The sequence below is a fragment of the Aedes aegypti genome, chromosome 2, assembly GCF_002204515.2.
Source record: "Aedes aegypti strain LVP_AGWG chromosome 2, AaegL5.0 Primary Assembly, whole genome shotgun sequence".
Taxonomy (NCBI): Eukaryota; Metazoa; Arthropoda; class Insecta; order Diptera; family Culicidae; genus Aedes; species Aedes aegypti.
Genome location: NC_035108.1, coordinates 470,474,358 through 470,488,008, shown reverse-complemented (window position 1 = coordinate 470,488,008; position 13,651 = coordinate 470,474,358). Strand labels below are relative to the sequence as shown.

Genomic DNA, 13,651 nt, shown 5'->3' with positions numbered 1-13,651 from the left:
TGCTCCCATATTCATTCTACTAATACCTATAGAATGAAAAGCAATTTGCTTTGTCTCTTAATCGTGTATTTGTATTAGGACGAAATTGTGCATAATAACAAAAAGAATCGACTCAAGCGGTAAATATAGCACAAGAGAACATGAGATGAATTATGAATCAGTTTTCCTGTTTCGGAGAGCGATGTTCTGACAAAAATCATTCTAGCTAATTAGTTCTGGTAATAGTTATAAATACATTTTATTTGAATGAACATCATGTTAAACAGTAAGTAAAGGAACACTCCGCCCCCGTATCCCTAAACGCGGAAATCAGACATACAGTAGTAGCTTCGCCACAAAAAAGCGCACAGAGAAGTCTAAGCACCGTTTTGCTCGTGCGGTTGGCATAAGCTGAGAAGTTGGCACCCATCCTTTCGTCCCCCCTCAAAACCTCTTGTATAGCTCCAACAAGATCATCAACAAACCCACCCACGCCTTTTTTTTGTTTGTACCGCTAATGTCGCGGTATTGCTGCCAGAGCGTAATTCACAGACGCAAAAAGAGCGAAATAAAGACGACGCAGCCCGTCAAAAACTTGACGAGCCAAACAAGTAATGAAACAGTGAATCACATAACGCATACTAACGAGAGCGCGGTACAGAGACAATGACCGCCGACTATTCAGGGTGCATACCAACTGCGCAACGGTGGTGATTGATCAGATGGTGTCGATTTAAAGTAGAGAGAGTGCAATGCTAGCGGAGATTTACATTTTGTGGTGTACTAGAAAACCCTTAAGTTTTATCAAATTTGGAAAACTTTTTGAATCACAGCTCCTACTAGAACGAAAGTAGCCAATATTCTAACAGCACTTTAGCCATTGTTAACTGAGAGCCTTAGTCATCATTTTTTCATTCGTACATCGTATAGCAAGTACGATTATATGTCCAAGAAAATTAATTCATGTGAACGTGTTAAGCATTATCTTTCCGCTTGTGAATTAATTCGAAGAACCTAGCATTACTTCAATTGGGCTAAACAAAAAATCGGGCAATATATTGTAGCGCTTATAATAAATCTACAAGCAGCGGCGAAGATTACACACAGAACACCACGTCAAAATTCAGTTTGTCTCAAAATTTGGTTCTACATTTTTTCGTCCTCAAGACTGGTAGCGAGTGGATATCAAACAGCAACTTTGAAGACCACATATCAGACATAAAAAACCTGAAATACACCAAATGGGATCAAAAATACTCCAAGAGCTCAATGAGTTCACTAAGTTATTTTTCCTGGGTTGTCCTAGAACTAACTGCAAGATTTTTGTTCAAGACTTCTTCAACAATTCAGAATCAGCTGCTTTCTGGATTATTTTCTTAAATGTAGGAGATCTTTAAAGATTACCTATCTAGATAAATTATATAATATTTGTTAGGGAAATTAACAAACGAAGCCTTACATCAGGGGTTTTCAGCCTTTTTGACTCGTGGAGCACTTTTTGAAATAAAATTGTTGCGCGGAGCACCTGTTCTTCGTCGTCACTCCGTTTGAAATCTCGATTGTAAAAACACACTTCACAATTTTCGTAGTATTATTCCACGATTCTACCTTGGTCGATTCCATAATTCCTACGATAATCGTGAAGTAAGATTTGTATTGGTCAATCTTCCACAAATTTTGATTTTATTCGAATCTAAAAAAAAATGTGTTTTATTTGATTGAGCAAACTTCTTCATTTCAAAGTTAAACTATGACAATTAGGCATCTAAATCAAACTGTATTTGTGATTTCGACAAATATTTCAAATCTCGTGGCTTGGAGATGAAAAAAACTAGGGTCGGTGTTCCCTTAGTGGACAGTTCCCTATAGTCGCACTAGTGGCTTTTTACGGCCGTTTCGCTAGTAAGGGCCCTTTCACAAATTTCATAACGCTGAAGGGGGTGGGTGGGTGTTCTTAAGATGTTACAGCTCATACATGCGTTACGAGGGGGTGGGTGGGTGTCAAAAATTATCATTTTTGGCGCTATGAAATTTGTGAATAAACCCTAATCATAATAAAGGTCAGTAGCTATTTATCTGAGTACATTTGACACCCAGCTCGATTTTGTTCAAAAAATGATCGAAATAAATAGTTTGGCCTACAATTTTAGCTCCATTGCTCCTTTGGTAAAAAATTGTTCCTGTAGTAGCTCTACTAAGAGAAACTATTTTTTATTAAACAAAACAGTTTATAAATTAAGAAATTTTTTACATCAATCCAAAGCTTTTGATCCACACTTTAAAGAAAAATATAAAAGTTTTGTAAAAATACAGTTTTGATTTGTGTTTTGCTTACTCCGTGAGGCTAGTGCTACTATAGGAACAGAAATTAGGAATAGTGCTACTATAGGCACATGTGTTCCTATAGTAGCACAAGCGATAATAAATACAAAAACAAGAGTTTTCGTATGTTTCATAATTTTTCCACAAAGCCAAGATAAAAAGCTTTCAGATGATGTAAAAATAATGCCGCTGGATTTATTTTTCGATTTTATATTTGTGCTTAGCTTTGCGGCTAGTTTTTTCGTCTAATATTTCAAAATCAGTGGCTTGAAAACGGCAGGATTGCTTTGGTTGGAAAGTGTTCTGACTTAAGTTGTTAGTTCGAAAGAACTGAGTTATTTAGCGAAATATTTCTTGTTTAGGCCTTTATCAATGTGTACAAATGAGTTTCCCACAAGTTCAGCACTCATGGAAATATTAATAATTTTGATGAAACTTTTGAAATATTCCCAATTTTGTATCACGGTGATACAATTTTGATAAATTTTGATAATAATCGAAAATTTTGATTATAATCGAAGTGTCATGGCCTCAGTTTAGATAAGATAAGTATCCGAACAAAACTTTCACACCCTGAAATTTTAACATTTTGAAACTGTTGGGAAAAATAGGAATTCTTCAACTTCATGAGTTGTATTTCAAGAAAATCCAATAAAACTGTATTTAATGTATAAAATGTATGAAAATACTTCCACCGACAGAATATGTTTAACCTTTCAGTTATAATATATTAGCCCAAATGGTGAACGTTTTCGTAATCATATCCGAGGTACATGACAGTTCAATAATGATAGAGATTTTGACACTGTGTGTATTAAATTCGTAAGAACAGTGTTTCGTCATCCACCATATCGTCGACAGACAACACCATAAGGCGAAGCTGAATTAAAACCACCTCTAAATTTTCAAGAACACAAGTCTAGAGAAACAAAACAGCGATCTCAAATGAAAATTTGATCGATTCACACTTAGATTATTGTACGGATTCCAGTAAAATTTCGCCATAATGTCAACAGCTGAATATTCGTTGAAAAATTACTTAACAATCTGTGCCATAAAGAATACTCGAAAATGGTTTGACTGGGAATTGAAATACGAATCGACCTACCGATAAGGAAACAGGCTTGTTACAACAACTACACCAGCTTTGACTAATTATTCGTGGTGTGCAAAAACTTAAACAAAAAGAGTTCATGCCTGCCGCTCTGGCTGTTAAATGATTTCACAGAAGTTCGTCATAGAAGTTGTCACCGAACTTTTCATAAGCATTTCACAGAATTACGGTAAATTTGTTTTTTGTTTTTCATGGATTTTGGCGATAAAATAGTAGATTTCCCAGGAAAATCTGTATTGTTGTTGTTTACAGTTCAAATTCGGTGATTTTATTCACAGTAGAGTGCAGTTTTTTTTCGTCCGAATTGTCTGAAACTGATCCAGCTCCCTATACTGTTTGTTCTGATCTCAAAATTTTTATACATGAAAATATTAGATATGGCATGGCTTGGTATAATTAAAAGCGTGTTTGAAAGCAATAAGTTGAGATATTTCAAGGAATTGGTACAAATATTTCAAATCTGTCGCGGAGCACCTGCCAAGACTTCGTGGAGCACTATATGAAAACCGCTGCTTTAGATAAAATTTGCATGATTTTCTAATTAATTCTAAACTCCTGGTAAAAATTGGTTAGGATCATAGGAAATACTGGAATAATTGCTAGGCGGAAACCGCATGAGGCATTTTTGAACGAATAAGGACAGAATAAATAATCCGCAGCCAGGGGTTATCCCTTCCCGTTTTCCAAACTTCTTGTGATTTCTCGTGGAAGTGCATTCGACCCCAACGGCTTCCTCAAAGAGAGCAGCTCGGACACATTTCTCCCATAACCCAAATTGACGCATATTCGGACACAGCCGGCGCCGGTATTGCTTGGTACAAGGAATGAAAATTCCATTACTTACACACTGGGGGTGGGGCAACTAATCCTAAGTAGCACCCGTTGGTTCCTTGTTCAAGTATAGTTGCTCTTGTAATAGCAAAGAAGCAGCAACGAGTGGTCAATCACGCTATTAAATCACATTGATTAATATATTTACGAGAAATTGTTCCATTTAGAAATGGTGAAAACGTTGAACGTGCGAATTAAATATTTAAAATTTGCTTATAATAGCATAGCATAGCATAGACTGACTGTACATGTCAATGGTTGCTACTCCGTGATTTATCGGAACTGGTAAGAATTACATTTCGATTTAGATGAATAAGGGATGGGACATTTAGCTTACTCTAGAAGTGTGCACATTTTAGCAGCTCTCATATTATTGATCAATAACGGCGCCGGCCAAGTCCTTACAGTCAGTTGGGATGGGGAAGGAATGTTAGGGTGTAATGATTGTTGCTTTAGAGACCGAGAATACCTCTGCATCTCCACAATCACCACGGGAAGGGTGTTCATTAGTGAGGGAGGAAAAGATCTGGGAGTCACCTCTGGTCGGTGATGCGATCCATGGACAAGAGGGGAATATACGACTTATATTTAAAGCTAGTTCTGTATTTTTGTCTCGAGAAGTTTTTGGTAAAAGATTTAAAAAATACGTCAACATCTATAATGTCGAACAATTCAAAAGACGTTTTTATTAATGGCGAAAACTGTAAATTACATGTATATATTTTAAATTATATGAAACAGGAATAATGCCGATACTTGTAGTGACGAACCAGCAAGACGCTCCAAAACAGGAAAAAAAATCTCCTGCGACGAAAACACGCGCGAAACCGTGAGCAAAATCTCTATTCAAAATTTGCTTATAATAGGTTCAAAACTACAAAGTTCTCTAATTGCGTTATCTTTTGATAAAGTGTTCTCAAACTAACTACGAAGATACTTGACTACCTTATCTTTTGAATGCCGAGTGTCAGTCATATTGACACTTTTATTCGTAAATTATGTGCATTACTATAACAGAGCCATACAAATAAGGTCTAATTTTAACTCCATAGATATAATGGTAAGTATACAAATCACTATAACTTCTGATTTTCTCGAAGAAATTATTTCAAATTTACAGAGACGATGGTTGGATATCACATGTTTCGAATGCTTAATGCAACGCTGATGGTTACTTGGCTGGATTACAAATTAATAATGATTAGGGACAATGGAAATTCGCGGCAAAATTCTTGAAATTTCGCGTTTGACCAAGTTGAAAAATTCAGAATTTCGCGGCTTTGTCGCGGTCCCATACTTTTGGCTATGTTTTACCCAAAAATACACATATATATATATGTAATTATACTGTTATTATTCTACAAATTTAGATGACAAGTTTTATATCAGAATGGTAATGCAAAATGTAAAATGAAAATAGCAAGCCAGAAAATGATTATGAAATTTTGAATGGACTTCGACTTCAAGATGAGTAAACCATTTTCATAAACAAAAAAAACTGGAATTCTCTGTGATTTCCATATAAATTCTCCAAATTTGACTGATTTCGCGGTATTTTGTGGGATTTCATGAATTTCCATTGCCCCTAATAATTATGCACCGTTGGGGAATATTTTGAAGCATTATTCACATCCTTCCAAAATTTCTCAAAACTTTCAAATCACGATAACTTTCGATTCCCTCCTTAGAATTCAAATTCTTGGACATTTTTTTTGCGTTAATAACGGTTTCTGGCACTCCGTGTATACTTTTTGTTGTTGTAGTCGAGTGATAAAAGTACATTAAATTTTCACCATATCTTTTACCACTAATGAATTTAGACGACAACAATTAACACAACAAAATATAAATGAAGATGCCAACTTGTGTATATTTTTCACATCTTCACAAAACACTATCCACAATAAATCACTGATAGGTAACCTAAGATTTTTTGCGAAGTGCTGGTATCACTTCTCCGGCCTTCATTCAATCTTAAATCAAAAAGGTTGAAAACGTTATCCAGATAAGACAATAAGTTATGCTTTCGCTTCCATTGGGGCTCACACAACCATAAGTGGAGCAAATGGTAAGGCGAGTGATCATAAATCAGTTAATCACAGTTCGATTCTTAACCTTTCATAATTATTAAGCAGAACATTTAAATTCTAGCATAACATCTATACTGCATATTTCAAATTGCCAGCCCCATTGAATACTATCACAGTCAACATCTACTGATATATTGCTGAATTAAAGTTTGACAATGGATTATTAAGCTTTGCATGATTGCTTTCTGTTCTAAAATGTGCTCAACTTTTGTTCAAACAAGAATCTGTTTTGAATTAGTTATAAAAACGTTTAAACAGAATCAAATTCTTACTAATGTTCGAATCCTCTGAGCAGAATCTCAATAGAGTAACTTAAAAGTAGATGGAGTACCGTGTACCTTTTAATTCTGCTCCTAAATGCTTATCTTTGACAGATACGCGTATTTCGACTACCACTTGTAGACTTCTTCAGTGTCAGTTACTCGTATCCACTGAAGACTCCATCTACTTTTAAGTTTCTCTCAGAATCAAATTGTTACCTAGGAAAGAACATGCTGAAATTGGGGACTTAAGATTCATGAGCATAATAAGAGATCTGTTGAAATATTGAACATTCTGTTCTGTTGAAATACGAGACATTCCATTGTACTTCCTAGGAATAAAACTACGTGAAGTATTGAGGCCGCACGGGACGTCATTATAATCACCCTATCCATTTGAAGAAGCAGATCTCAAGTACCACTCCTTATATCGATGTGAAAAATTTATCATATAATTCTACATATGTAGTGTACAGCCCATTAAATTTTCAGCTTCATCGGTTCTCCAAAACTCGAGAATTGCTTCTGAACAGTTTTGATGAAAATTATTAGAGCGAGACAAAAGATAGGGAAAATAACACGGTCTCCCGTGTCACCTTAAATCTACTTGATATTCTATCATCCCAGAACTAGACCCGAGCAGGTGGAAAAAGCTGACCAAGATCATAATTTGTTGTTCTAAAGTAATTACTGACGATCTTAATCAGCTATTGATTTGTTGGAGATAAAAGATAAAAGATTGAAAATAATATCAAAAATTAATAGGAGAAGTACTGAATAATATCTTATTAAGATATTATGAGATCAAAACAATATCTGGCAAGTTTATTGATTGACCAACAAATCGATATCAAAATATGATCTGACAGATAGCGAAGAATAAAAATAATCAAAACGCCAGCAATCAGGATTGAACCCTCGACCTTCAGATTCATACACAGAGATGCTACGCATTCGCCTATGCCTCGAAGACGAAAGATGCCCAGACGTCTCACTGCTCAGTCCCGCCATTTTGTGTTTTGTTCCATGTCAAAGAACTGATAACTAATAACTTATTTTGATTTACATATTTTCAACTTTTTCAGTTTTCCATACAAAATGATCAACTTTGGTAACCAAGATTTCAGTAATTTATGGAGCGGTTTGAATGAAATTTTCACAAAAGATCAGGTATAACTTGAATTTTAACATATATTTTTGAATAATTTTTGCTATCACTAGATTAAAAGTTATAACAATTTTACTAAAGTGTAATTTTTGACAAAAAAAAAGTTGTTTATTTCGTCAAAATCTACAACTTTGCTGAATTAAGCTCATCCTTCAATTTGTTTAGTTAAGGTACCGCGGGGCAAGTGGGTAAATGGGGTAAGTGAAAATAATGTATATATTATACTGAATATATGAATTAACGTTTCAAAATCTTGCGTAAACCGTTGAGGCCATTCAGAACATTACGGTAGGTAAGAGATTCCTGAGATTTTTCAACCATTATTGCATAATAGAGCGAAAGATTGTTAACCTGTTAACTGGTACTCCGTAACAAGTTGGCGGCGTGCAATCTTATTTTAATATTTTCAGTGGAAATAAGGCTGATACAAATATTAATTTTCTTTTATGTCCGAGACCACTTGGAAGGTACGAGGGGGGGGATACAAACAAATAAGGAACAAAAAAATAAAAATGAAAAAAAAATATTTTTTCGAATTTTTATTTTTAACGATTGTTGTAAAACTTTTTCCAATCGTCAACTGGATCATTATTTTACCTGGTTTTTACTCTAAAAATTTAAAAAACCTAACTGATGTCAAAAAAATGATGAATCTTTTTTTTCTCCCCTTCAAAATTTTTGAATTTTTGAAGGGGGGGGGGTGACATAAGAGAAAATTAATATTTGTATCAGCCTAAGTTACGGAAAAAATATTCTGTACCACTTAAGAGTTGTCCCCTCTGACAATTTTAAACTGCAATAAAAAAAGTTTTAGAATTAATTCGACATAGACCTAAACCTGAAACACCGTCAATTTTCCAATCACGTGGGGTAAGTGAAAAGTTTCTCATTAGAGATTGAATTTGTGTTTTCTCTCTAGGTAGCTATGAGTATACAAGGTTCGCAATTATCATAGAACAACAGAACGTGCTTATAATTCAAGAAACACTATACTCAAAGTGTTAAATATCATGGCCAAATTATGGAACATCTCTAAAAATAAGGTTGCCAAATATTACGACATTGATATATTTACTTCGGACAGCCGATTAAAAGAAAGACGTTGAAGTTCCAATATAAGAGTACGCACGGAAATCTCGTGGAATGTCTATGTAAAGCTAGCTCAAAACATAAAAATGGGGTATAGGAGTATCCACATAAAAAAGTTTCTAAATACTTTATTGAAGCATTCCGTTTGATTTCTTTAGAAGAGTTATCCGATTTTCTTAAAAACAAATAACGAGCGGTGGAAATTCTACAGAGCAGAAATGCAATTGCTGTCCCATGATGTAAGAACTAACATTGGAAAATTCAAGTAACAAGAATATTTTTTTTGTATACATGTTACTTATGTTATTGTACATTGGGACGCTAGACAGGCCCTTAAACAAAAAAGTTGTAAAATTCAACGGGGCACCCTCTAGATATGTGCCTTAGGGTAAGAAAAAAGCTCTCTCAAAATCTCAACTCATTTGGTTGCTCCCCCAGCTGGCGCATTCAATTCAAAGTTTGTATGGAACATTCGTCTCAAATATATTGTAAATTGACCCTATGTCACTGTTTCGTCTCGTACACTAGTTAATCGCGTTCAATTGAGACCAAAATGACAAATTCACTAGTTGATACGCTAATGAACATAGTTACCGAAGGTTGTATCTGGATTTAATCTCATCTTCATTAAGCTTTCAGTTGTTGAAAGTTAGGCTTAGATCAGCACTCCCGTACAATCACACATGTGCATGCACCTTGTGCCGCAGCTCGCCCAGCGTCATAGGTGGCTATGATGCGCTTAGTGGCTACCACCCAGCTAAGTTGAAGAAATACTAAGCAATATTGCAAATCTACTTCAGATAATCAAAACACCAACTTTATCAATTTTAATCATCATACAACCTTCTACAATATTGTTTGCTATAGTATGAAGTAGTGTTTTTGACATTCTGGGTTCAATTGAACGCGATCAACAGTTTTCCTGACTCAAACAAGAGATGATGTGCTGTTTCCTATATGTTGAAGCTGAAAATCCCATATTAACTTTAATTCAATTGCGCCAGCTCATGGAACGACCAAATGAGCTGAAACTTTCAGGAAGTCTTCCTCTAACCCTAAAGAATAATCCTGGCGGGTGCCCCGTGGAATTATACAACTTTATTTTTCTCCCAGTCTATTGGGACGCCTTAACAAATGTTAAAGGTAATAGAAATCGTAAATGTAACTGTTAATTTTTGGGATTTATTGTCCAAAACAATAAACTTTTCACTTGCTTTTTTCAAATACTTTTTCTGTATTTTTTTTTCAATTTTACATAAAGATCAATTTCAGTATGCTGCTTATATTTGGTGGAAGTCAAGCTAAAAAATATACACGACCTCATTTGTTTTAATTTAAGGTCTCTAGAATTTGATGAATCCTAACTATGCAAAATCCATTACCCACTTGCCCCACGGTACCTTATGTCAATTATAAGAATTCACTTTAGTTAAACCGTTATTGCTTTTAAACTCGTAGTTAGAAAAATTATTCAAAAATATATGTTAAAATTCAAGTTATTTCTAAAACACTGTGAAAATTTCTTACAATTGACTCAGGTCTAACCCTCCAAAGTTGACCATTTTGTATGGAAAATTAAAAACGTTGCAAATGTTTTGTCTACGGCAATTCAGGCTGTATGAAAGGATGATTTCAATTGATATTTGAGTCATCAATCCAACTTTCAATTACATCTACAGATTTACGAACCTATAAAATTAACGTTCTATAAGTTGCTGTGGATTCATATTTCGTTAAAAAATGTTGGAGAATCTCTTCTTTCGCATGCACTTGATATACATTACGTTTACGTAATTGCGTTTTTGCTGTATAACTTATATGATGAATGTTCCTTGCGACAGACAATACAATGGGACTTCAAAAAACTCGATGATATGAAAATCGACCAAAAAAGATTCATCTAATCAACACTTGAGGCTGTTTCCAAGGCTTAAAATAAATAAATTTCAAGGAGTTACTTTTTCCAAGTGCACCATAAATGATAGTAAAACAAGTCGAGCATTTGATCATTTCTGCTTATACCTTCAATAATTAGGTCATCTCGATGTGATATACTTGCTAGCACGAAACGAGGATGCAAAATTGACAAGAATTACTGGATCATAATTGGCTAGGCTAAATGAATTGCCATTAATGTTTAAATTGTGTGCCCTACTATTCGCACTGAAAGTTGTTGCAGCTGTTGAAGAGTATCCAAAAGTAACATCAGCTGATTGGTGCAGGGCGAGGCATGAGCTCAGCAAGATGCATCTCTCGCTCAGCGTCTTTCTACGGTCAGGTCTCAACTCACTATGGCCATCGTGATGATGCTGAGCTGAGCAGGAATTGCCCTGTGTACCGTACTTCTGGTATTGCATGTCTTCAACCCGTCGTTTTGGTGTATCTCTCGATGAGAGAGTGTGTATGTGCACGGCGTTGATTCAATTTACATAACCCCATTAAAATGAAGCCAAAGCTAAGGCAGTGAAGTCTCGGGCCACCCCTATGTGCCGCCTTCCTTACCCCAGTGCCCCAAATCAACAGCTTCGAGCCAGCCAGATTGAGCGAGTTTGATTTAACTATCTTTTTTTCCCTTCGTCCATGCAGAGTGATGTTTTTAGCTCTCTTCTTTATTTCACGATTCTGGTTTTACTATGCTGCCATATGACATCTGAAACGAGAGCAGCTTGCCACAGGAAAACAAATCGTCCAACAGTGTCCCTCTCGTCTCGTTCAGACGACGTTCGAGTAGGTTTTCCCCCAACTCTGAGCTCATAATGAATAGCGAATATATAACATGCCCAGGTTGTGTGGAATGGGAGGATAAATGTTATGTTACTGTCTTTGACCTGATTTAGATGAGTAGAATCTCTCTGTGCCAAGCAATGTAATATTTTTTGGCATCCAACGTTCTGTATCATTCACTTCTTGAGCATCCCTATTACTGCGTGACCTAGTTTACGAAAGGGTTGATCTATGTTGTGTACCTCTTCTGAGATTGTGAAATTAACGATATTCTTTTTCCTCCTCTTTACAGATGGGTGACGTTGATCCAGAAACGCTGCTAGAATGGCTGTCGATGGGGCAGGGAGACGAACGGGATATGCAGTTGATTGCCCTGGAGCAGCTATGTATGCTTCTGCTGATGTCCGACAACGTTGATCGTTGTTTCGAAAGGTAATTTATTAATTGTTGCTACTCGTTCAGAGTGAAATGCATAAAATTATCTGTATTGCAGTTGTCCCCCGCGAACGTTCCTCCCAGCGCTGTGTAAAATATTTTTAGATGAACTAGCGCCAGAGAATGTACTGGAAGTGACAGCACGTGCCATCACCTACTATCTAGACGTATCATCCGAGTGCACACGTCGCATTGTAGCGATCGATGGTGCGATCAAAGCTATCTGCAACCGGTTGGTGGTGGCCGATCTCGAAAGCAGAACTAGTCGTGATCTTGCGGAGCAGTGCATCAAAGTACTTGAGCTCATATGCACTCGAGAAGCAGGGGCCGTGTTTGAAGGAGGTGGACTTAATTGTGTGCTTTCATTCATTCGGGACAATGGGTCTCAGATCCACAAAGACACACTCCACTCGGCAATGGCCGTGGTGTCCAGGCTATGTACCAAGGTGGAGCCACAAGGTGCTAATGTACAAACTTGTGTAGAAAGTCTAAGTACTCTGCTACAGCACGAAGATCCGCTCGTAGCAGACGGAGCATTGAAATGCTTTGCTTCGGTGGCAGATCGATTTACTAGAAAAGGAGTTGATCCTGCCCCACTTGCAGAGTATGGACTAGTAACTGAGTTGTTAAATCGACTAAGCAACGCTGCAGGACCACAAACATCAGCCTTGACAGCTGGAGCTAGTTCAAATGCGACGCCCGCTGCACAGGTCAACAGTCAAGAGACTACAGGAACAGTGCAGCTTTCATCGTCAGCACCCAAAACACAAGGAGCAGCCGAAGCAGGGCGATCGAGTCAATCGATCGCCACAACTATATCACTGTTATCTACCTTGTGTCGAGGGTCACCATCGATCACGCATGATCTCCTCCGATCCAATCTACCAGATGCTATGGAACGAGCCTTCAAAGGTGATGAACGATGTGTTCTCGACTGTATGAGGCTTGCCGATCTCATCCTGCTGCTGTTGTTCGAAGGTCGACAAGCTCTTGGCAGGGTGGGTGGATCTAGCGGTCAGTTAGCTCCTCGTGTGCGAAGAGCAGACTCTAGTACTGAGCGAACACATCGACAGTTGATCGATTGCATACGTAGTAAGGACACCGAAGCCCTAATCGAAGCTATCGAATCGGGTGGAATCGATGTCAACTGCATGGACGATGTCGGTCAAACATTACTTAACTGGGCTTCGGCCTTTGGTACATTAGAAATGGTAGAGTTTTTATGTGATAAAGGTGCTGACGTCAACAAAGGCCAGCGAAGTTCCTCTCTGCATTATGCGGCCTGTTTCGGTCGACCCGGCATAGCAAAAGTACTGCTCAAACACGGTGCCAATCCTGACCTACGGGACGAAGACGGCAAAACACCACTGGACAAGGCTCGCGAACGGCCGGATGAAGGCCACCGTGAAGTTGCTTCCATTCTTCAGTCGCCTGGAGAATGGATGACCGCGGCAACACGATCGGACTTGAAAACCGACCCCGAAGACGGGGAAAGCGAGCCCCGCGGAGATCCGGAGATGGCACCCGTCTATCTCAAGTTCTTTCTACCAATATTCTGCAAGACGTTCCAAAGCACAATGCTAGCCAGCGTTCGACGGTCTAGTTTAGGTAAGTTTGCGATTCTGAGAAATACTTATCA

General features: G+C 37.3%; 1 protein-coding gene across 5 annotated transcripts in view; it reads left to right on the top strand.

Annotated features, from left to right (window-relative positions):
- LOC5569522 (E3 ubiquitin-protein ligase HECTD1) overlaps nt 1-13,651 on the top strand; it is a 105,465-nt gene that overhangs the window by 50,112 nt on the left and 41,702 nt on the right. For all 5 annotated transcript variants that reach the window (XM_021848326.1, XM_021848325.1, XM_021848324.1 and 2 more), the window contains 2 exons: nt 11,870-12,009; nt 12,071-13,620. In XM_021848326.1, coding sequence (XP_021704018.1) covers nt 11,870-12,009; nt 12,071-13,620 — 1,690 coding nt within the window. The remainder of the gene's footprint in view (nt 1-11,869; nt 12,010-12,070; nt 13,621-13,651) is intronic.